The 8,813-nt window shown below is 43.6% G+C and overlaps 1 protein-coding gene across 1 annotated transcript; it reads left to right on the top strand.

The window, feature by feature from the left end:
• The first annotated feature begins 612 nt into the window (after positions 1–612).
• Positions 613–5,186, top strand: LOC121578005 (ubiquitin-conjugating enzyme E2 variant 1). Its single transcript, XM_041892042.2, has 4 exons — positions 613–825; positions 2,009–2,157; positions 3,197–3,322; positions 3,706–5,186. Exons 1-4 carry the CDS (start codon positions 804–806, stop codon positions 3,850–3,852), a joined length of 444 nt encoding a protein of 147 aa, XP_041747976.1. The 5' UTR covers positions 613–803; the 3' UTR covers positions 3,853–5,186.
• Positions 5,187–8,813: the final 3,627 nt, after the last annotated feature.

Here is an 8,813-nt window from a genome sequence, read left to right on the forward strand (position 1 = left end):
TTCAAATTCTTGAGAGTAAATTGAGGAGAATATTTTGAAAAAATGAACCCCGTCCGAGAGAGAATTACATGCTATCAAAACATCACGCCTACATGAAACACAGACCTTATATGGAGTAGTTCTAAAATTCCAGACGCAAAAATGAATGGGGGAAAAAACCATTGGAACCATTACTGGGATTTACCACTAGGTTTTATGGGTATTAAGACGTGTCCACTGTGCCGGTCTATAGTGTGCAACTGAAGATTGCAATTCCGGGCGTTCCTGCATGTGGGCATCCCATTGGTTCCCCTCGACCTCGACATCTTCATGCTTGTGTGACACTTTTGATTGTGGGTCAAAAGGGAAATAAAAGTATAATCTGAGTTTTTTCCGCCCCTGCCTACCGGAGTCCTCCTTGCTAGCTAGCGGGAGCGACACCGGTAGACGGTGTCCTTAACAAAACAGAGGAAAAAACGGGGGCGAAGGACACTGTCTACAGGTGTACGGCTAGCTAGCTACCGCTGTCACCCCAATCCCTTCTTCAGTGGTTTATCAGCAGTATCTAACGTTATTGTGCATTAACGCCACCTACTGTACTGGAGCGCCCCTGCCTCACGCCTGTCCTAAATTAAAATTGGACCAATAGAAGTATAAAGAGGGGTTCCTGCGGATGCAGGAATGCCCACATGCAGGAACGCCCCGAATTGCGGGCCGCAATTGCACCCTTCTCGAAAATCTTGCTTATTTTGACCTTCGACTCTAAAAACTGCTCAAACAGACCAGTCGATTTGCACTGACGCCCTCGCTATTCAGCGACAAAGATGGCGGCCTCCGCCGGATCAGGTAAACTATTTCCCCGTTCACACGTATGTGATATTCATTTGAGGTGCTTGTATATTACATTCCATTATGAACCATTAATCTCAAAGACACACCACAGTTCCCCAGACAGCATGTTTACTAGATGTGTGTGAGTTAGCTCAGCCAGTATTGCTAGCTACTATCTAGCTAACGTTAGCGCAGTTGGCTCTTTTCCGGATATTTTGTAGCTCTCGACCAACTCTCTTGGTGCATTTAAAATATTACTTGATTCTGCCATAATTTGTATATAAAAGATTGTCTTTGTGGATTTAGTGTGTTTGTTTAGCCATCGTCTGTGTATTTATCTAACTTACTAGCTAGCTAGCTAGCCTATTCAACTGCAGCGTCATGTTACTGCGGAGCTAACGACGCTAGCTGGTACCTAGTGGCAGCTGAACGGAGACAATTTACAAAGCGAGCTTGGCGGAACTAGCGTACATGTTTCAAATAACTGAAATGGCTAACTATAGCTGGCATCTGTCAATGTATTTCTCCAACTGTTTATTAGCGGTTAGTTAAATTCAATTTTCAGCGATGAGAACTAGCTAGCTAGCTATTCTAGATACGAGTAGTTTTACATTGCTGTTAACTAGGTAGCTAGATACCTAGCTATTTTGTCAACTAGCACGCTCACTTTGGCCATCGGGTACACACCCACAACTTGAGAAAGTGATGGCTTAGGCAATTGCATGTGTCAGGTTAAGAGGTACATGAATAGGTGAACAATATGGGGTAGGTACTTACTTGGCTCCTACATATTGTATTTGATTAGCTAACATACAATTAGCTGAGGAGGGTTGTGTTAAATGAATCACAATCGAAATGCATAGAATTAGGCCTAGCTACATGTTTGCCTAACATTTGATGAAAGGAATGGAACAAAAGTACTGCAGTACTGCTCAACACATTATAGATCCCAAGTGACTTCAACCTCCCAAGCATTATCCAGGTTTTACCTTTGATGTTTTCCTGTATAAAACCGTATTACAATGACCAGTATGTTCAACCTTGCTCCACACATTGCATTTTTAATGAACAATTCAATAGAACCCATTAAGTAAACATGGCGCCCTGGTCTGTGTGTAGTTTTCAGTTTACATTGTAGTAACTACTAGATATGTGTGGTTGAGAAATGTCTGCTTTGAACCTTGTATGTTTTAAAAAGGCATCAAAGTTCCCCGTAACTTCCGGCTACTGGAGGAGCTGGAAGAGGGCCAGAAGGGTGTTGGAGACGGGACGGTGAGCTGGGGACTGGAGGATGATGAGGACATAATGCTGACTCGCTGGACAGGCATGATTATAGGTCCTCCCAGGGTAATGGAAAGCAAACACACCCAACGCGCCACACACGCACACAAACGCCATAGAGCCAGCCTCCTAGGGTGAGCGACCAAACACCATCACGCCACAGAAATCCTTGCTTCCTCCATCCTGGTTTCCTTAATTATTCTCAAAGTGCGCTGGAGGGTCGGACCTGGTTTCTCCTTCTCCAAATTATGAGAAAACAAGGATTTGACAGCTAATGCCACTTTCTGACAGCCACAGTCCCTTTTCACATTCACAGTTGACGATCAATATGGAATCAGATCTATTTTAAACCCAATTGAGGAATGAAAACGTATGGAACATTTTTGATTTTAGAGGATGAGCTGCTGCTCAATCGTAGCCAAGAACACTGCTTCAGCTAAACCATGCACACCGCAGGCCAGCTCTAAACCATTTACCGGTGTGAATTCCCTAGCTAGTTAGTTAGCTGTTTGCGCTAATAGCGGCCATCTTGCTGTGACGTCACCCGCCCTGAGACCTAAAGTAGTGTTGCCCTCGCTTAACCAAAACCATGATTTTGCTCGGGTAATAGTCAACTTATGAAGTACAATGTGTTTTTGTTGATGTCGCTCGTGAGCATGAACACAGCGGATAAACATAGCATAAATCACTTTTCTCCCAGTGGAGGAACCAATGATTTTTATATATTATATATCGTTGGGAGGAATACACCACAAGCAGGACAGCAATATAATTGGAATAGAACAATTATAATTCTATTGGGACAGCCACAGGCGATTTGCAAACAAAGGTTGAAACGTCCATGACTCACAGAACCACACGCGTTCTGTCCCCCATGTGCCCCCGGTTTGTGGGCTCTTTTAATTAACCACATACATTTAGTAGGCCAATACTAAACTGGTATTCAGCCGCCCAATCATAGGCCTACAATAAGCTTACTTACTGTCATGGCTCACTGCTCATGATGATAACCAAGACAGCTACCCACTACCATGCATGCTTTATCTTGAGCCAAAACCTATTTCAGGACTTAAATCTTGCCTTCTTTCTGATTTCTTTCTTCCAGACAATCTACGAGAACAGGATGTACAGTCTAAAGGTAGAATGTGGACCCAGATATCCTGAGTCTCCCCCTTTTGTCCGATTTGTGACCAAGATCAATCTGAATGGCGTGCACAACTCAAACGGTGTGGTAAGTCTCAGGTCATTCATGTCCTGTTGTACGGGTTGGATCAAGCACCTTTGTATTTTGGAGTGTGTGTGGCCTGAAATTCTCCAACGCACAGCTGATTTCATTACCTACAGACTCAGGACTGGTTTTCCAGACCTAGATGAAGCCTAGTCCTGGACTAAAAAGCACTTGAAACTACTGAACATGGTTTTAGTCCAGGAATCTGCTTTTGTTTGTTTGTGAGGGCACTTTTGTCCTTGTCTGAGCTGAAGTCACCCAATGTGCACATTTTTAAAAAGGAGCCAAGGTTTGAAACCCAATTTTCTTCGACAGAGGCCATGTCTTTTCCAAGTGTGCGTGTGTATGCGCGAGTCTCTCACATGACTGTAACCTCCCCTCCTCAGGTGGACACGCGGGCGGTGGCGGCACTGGCGAAGTGGCAGAACTCGTACAGCATCCGTGTGGTGCTGCAGGAACTCCGGAGGCTCATGATGTGTAAAGAGAACATGAAGCTCCCCCAGCCACCCGAAGGCCAGGTCTTCAGCAACTGAGCCTCATGGCCCTGACAAGCCCTGCTATCCCTGCTCTGCCTCACTGTCTCTCCATCCAACACGCACACAGAAGTATATCTACACATACAATACATACACGCACACTGATTCAATGCTTCCTCACACATGCACACTCGCACGAACCCCCACATACACTCACACGGCGTAACGAACCCCTTATTTTTCGGACTCTTGAGTACTCTGTTCTCTTTTGCCAGGCCCCTCCCACCTTCTGTTCTAAGCCATGCCCACTTCCTCTCTCTCTCGTTGGACAGGGAGAGGGTTGCACAGGTGGACTCCACCTCCCCATCCTCTACCCCGACCCCTAATGCTCACAACTGTGCAGACCAGACATTACGATACAAATTACTGTACATCTTACTAATAGTTTTTTTTTTTTTTATAATTTTAATTTGTGATCTACATCCAGATTGTAAAATAACATAAATGATCTTATTGAGTGTACCTATCTTATGTGTGTGCTGGATTCTTCAACCCAAGGGTGGTGGAATTTTACTCTGTACTGTAGGTGTAGCAGGGGTGGAAATCAAGATGATTTGCTGCGCTGCAAAATAAAAGTTGATCTGTGCCCCCACTGAAATGTGGACAGTAAAGTTGTCACTGTTCTGCTCTTAATTTTGCTACAAGACTAGTTTTAATCTGATTCTGCTTGCCCAGTTGGACTAGTCAGGTCTGAGTAGTGGTTTAGAATACACAGCATAGTCTTGCCAGGGTCTGTTTCTGAAAGCTAATAAAGAAACAATGCTCCCCCCCCTTTTTTTGATCCACCCTTGGTGAAACGGCAAGGGAGGGAATTAAAACGTTTATTGCCGTTTTTCAGGCTAGCGTTGGTCTCAAACTGAGTAACCAGTTTCTCAATCCCGATTTATGTGAATTTCTGAGCCTTGGCGCGTGTATGGTACATGGGATTAGGCATTCAACGGTGTGTGTATCAACTGGGCACTCTCGGTTCATCACCCTCTCCTATTTTAAACCTCTGGCCTCTGCCATGTGGTTTGTTACATTTTGTGATAATTGAATGGGGAGGAAGTACATTTGAGGGGAGGGGTTAAAGTATATTTGGTTTCAAATACTCATCTTATGTGCTTGGCACCTTTTTCAGGTTCACATTACTAGGTGGAGAATGGTGAGTTTGTTTTTTGTTTCATCTTTAGGGCTGACCTGTGTATGTTCGTTGAGGTTATCTCATACAGTGGGCCCACTGAATGCAATGTATGGCTTTAGATGTTTTATTTTATAACGGGTGTGAATCTGTAGTCTGGGTGATGGTGACCTGTGCATGGTTTTATTTGAATTAAATCTCATTACTTTTGCATGTGTTTGTCTCCTTGTGATTCTCAATCCATTTTGGTATGGGCGGCATTCCGTCGCACCGTGGAATGATAACTGCATGTTTGAACTGAATTGAAAATAAGTGTATTTGAAATATCTATAGCGTATATATGTGTTATCAAATGCCTTAGAAAGTGCATTTTTGTCGTGCAGAAACAATGTTAAGATGCCAAAGAGGTATCCATTCTGATTTAAAAAGTATAGTTAATTCAATATATTTACCCTAATCTTATGGAGACGTAGAAGGTCTTCTATGGAATTTGCATCAGCATATAAAAAAATCTTAACTGCTAACGAAATTGTAATGTTATATAGAGAGAATGAAGGTGTATACTACCAAATTATAGGGTCTCTCTGCTCTTGAGGGTTCTGTTTTTCACTATCAAATTATATACAGTGCATTCGGAAAGGATTCAGACCCCTTCCCTTTTTCCACATTTTGTTATGTTACAGCCTTATTCTAAAATGGATTAAGAAAAAAATATCCTCATCAATCTACACACAATACCCCATAATGACATAGCAAAAACAGGTTTTTACAAAGTTTTGCAAATGTATAAAAAAAATTAAAACAGATACCTTATTTACACAAGTACTCAGACCCTTTGCTATGAGACTCAAAATTGAGCTCAGGTGCATCCTGTTTCCATTGATAATCCTTGATGTGTCTACAACTTGATTGGAGTCCACCTGTGGTAAATTCAATTGATTGGACATGATTTGGAAAGGTACACACCTGTCTATATAAGGTCCCACAGTTGACAGTGCACGTCAGAGGAAAAACCAAGCCATGATGTCGAAGGAATTGTCTGTGGAGGGCCGAGACAGGATTGTGTCGAGGCACAGATCTGGGGAAGGGTACCAAAACATTTCTGCAGCATTGAAGGTCCCCAAGAACACAGTGGCCTCCATTATTCTTAAATGGAAGACTCTTCCTAGAGCTGGCCGCCCGGCCAAACAGAGCAATACGGGGAGAAGGGCCTTGGTCAGGGAGGTGACCAAGAACCAGATGGTCACTTTCACAGAGCTCCAGAGTTCCTCTGTGGAGATGGGAGAACCTTCCAGAAGGACAACCATCTCTGCAGCACTCCACCAATCAGGTCTTTATTGTAAAGTGGCTAGATGGAAGCCACTCCTCAGTGAAAGGCACATGACAGCCCGCTTGGAGTTTGCCAAAAGGCACCTAAAGACTCAAACCATGAGAAACAAGATTCTGTGGTCAGATGAAACCAAGATTGAACTCTTCGGCCTGAATGCTAAGTGTCACGTATGGAGGAAACCTGGCACCATTCCTACGGTGAAGCATGGTGGTGGCAGCATGCTGTGGGGATGTTTTTCAGCAGCAGGGACTGGGAGGCTAGTCAGGATTGAGGGAAAGATGAACGGAGCCAAGTACAGAGAGATCCTTGATGAAAACCTGCTCAGGACCTCGGACTGGGTCGAAGGTTCACCTTCCAACAGGACAACGACCCTAAGCACACAGCAAAGACAACGCAGAAGTGGCTTCGGGACAAGTTTCTGAATGTCCTTGAGTGGCCCAGCCAGAGCCCGGACTTGAAACCGATCGAACATCTCTGGAGAGACCTGAAAATTGCTGTGCAGCGACTCCCCATCCAACCTGACAGAGCTTGAGAAGATTTGAGAAACTCCCCAAATACAGGTGTGCCAAGCTTGTAGCGTCATACCCAAGAAGACTCAAGGCTGTAATCGCTGCCAAAGGTGCTTCAACAAAGTACTGAGCAAAGGGTCTGAGTACTTATGTAAATGTAATATTGCTGTTTTAATTTAAAAAAAAAAATACATTTCTAAACTTGTTTTTGCTTTGTCATGGGGGATTGTGTGTAGATTGATGAGGGGAAAAAAAACAATGTAATCAATTTTCGAATAAGGCTGTAACGTAATAAAATGTGGAAAAAGTCAAGGGGTCTGAATATTTTCCGAATGCACTGTAAAACACATTTAACAATGGTATATAAAAAAAATAGTATAGGAACACATATTAGCTTATATCTTCATTGGGTTTTCGTAACCATTTAAAATTAAGCAATAAGACCCGAGGAGGTGTGGTATATGGCCAATATACCACGGCTAAGTGTTGTTCTTATGCACGACGCAATGCGGAATTGGCCATATACCACAAACCCCTGAGGTGCCTTATTGCTATTATAAACTGGTTACCAACGTAATTAGAGCAGTAAAAATACATGTTTTGTCATACCTGTGGTATACGGTCTGATATACCACGGCTGTCAGCCAATCAGCATTCAGGGCTCGAACCACCCAGTTCATAATCTTGTTTATAAACTGGGTAGTTCGAGCCCTGAATGCTGATTGGCTTTAGCCGTGGTATATTGGTCATATACCACACCCCCTCGTGCCTTACTGCTTAAATCCCCATGTATTAAAACACAGCAAATGTGTGCTCAATATGTGATCCCTACGCTAGTGTTACCAAAAAGATTGAAGACATCTGCAAACCGAAATCTCAGGATGTCCAACAAATTCCACTATCTCTTTCTGTGGCAAATGCCAAATGTGGCACTAGGCTTTGACGGGAAGACTTCTGTAGTGTCATGTAGATTTTCATGATACTAGAAGACGGATGGCCCTCCTGATCCGACACTGGACATTCTCATTTGTCAAAGCCAGAGAGGGTGAAGCAGCCACCCACCCAGAGAGAAGATTTGGGAAAACCAATAGGGGGAGAAAAGTCCTTTATGAAGTAAGCGGTCGTCCGCTGAGTAGGAAACACGTCCACTCAGCAAATGTTCTCGTCCATCTTGATAGAGTGACTTGCAAGGTGCAGCAGCTCTATGGGAAGCGTACAACTGGTCCTCATTCAACAGCTGTTCCCCTTTGGCAGCCGGGCCCAGCCACCGCTCCTCTCCTGCGAGGCCGACGTAGACGGGACAAAGAGTCACGTGAGCTGGGCGGTTTTGAGGGGAAAGCAGCACAAATTCATCACAATGAGAGAGACAGCTGGGGGTGCCCCAGTCCTATAGGCTACGTCACACAATATGGAGCACTCTGTGAACTCAAAGGAGTGCCAAAATTAGAGTACACCTCATTATATCAGGGCCGTATTCATAAAGTGCCTCATAGTAGAAGTGCTGAGTAGGATCAGGTCCCTCTTGTCCATGAAGTCTCATTCATTATGATCTAAAAGTATAAACTGATTCTAGATCAGCAGTCCTATTCTGCAACGCTTTATGAATATGGCCCCAGAAATATATAGGAATATTTTGGGGGGTATTGTGGTTTAGGCAATTATTCACATTAACAGGAAAGTCCTAGAATCACACGATTTAAGATCAGTTAGGTTTACGTGATTTTCCATCAGAATGTCCCGTAGTAAAAATTCGAAGGAAAGTAGGCTGTTCTTTTTCATTGAACCATTAGGTAACGCTACTTAAAGCCTGAAGGAACAATGCATTATGATGCAGTTATAATGCATTGTAAGACCTGTTATGAGCATGTATGACCCCTGTATAATGTCTTACTATCATCTCATAATGATCCTTATCTCGGTTAACCCGGAACTAAAATCTCACGTCAGCTGCTTGAGTAAGTTCTGGGTCCATACATGTTAAGAGAAGAGATGAAGAGAT

This window comes from Coregonus clupeaformis, chromosome 12 (assembly GCF_020615455.1).
Source record: "Coregonus clupeaformis isolate EN_2021a chromosome 12, ASM2061545v1, whole genome shotgun sequence".
Taxonomy (NCBI): domain Eukaryota; kingdom Metazoa; phylum Chordata; class Actinopteri; order Salmoniformes; family Salmonidae; genus Coregonus; species Coregonus clupeaformis.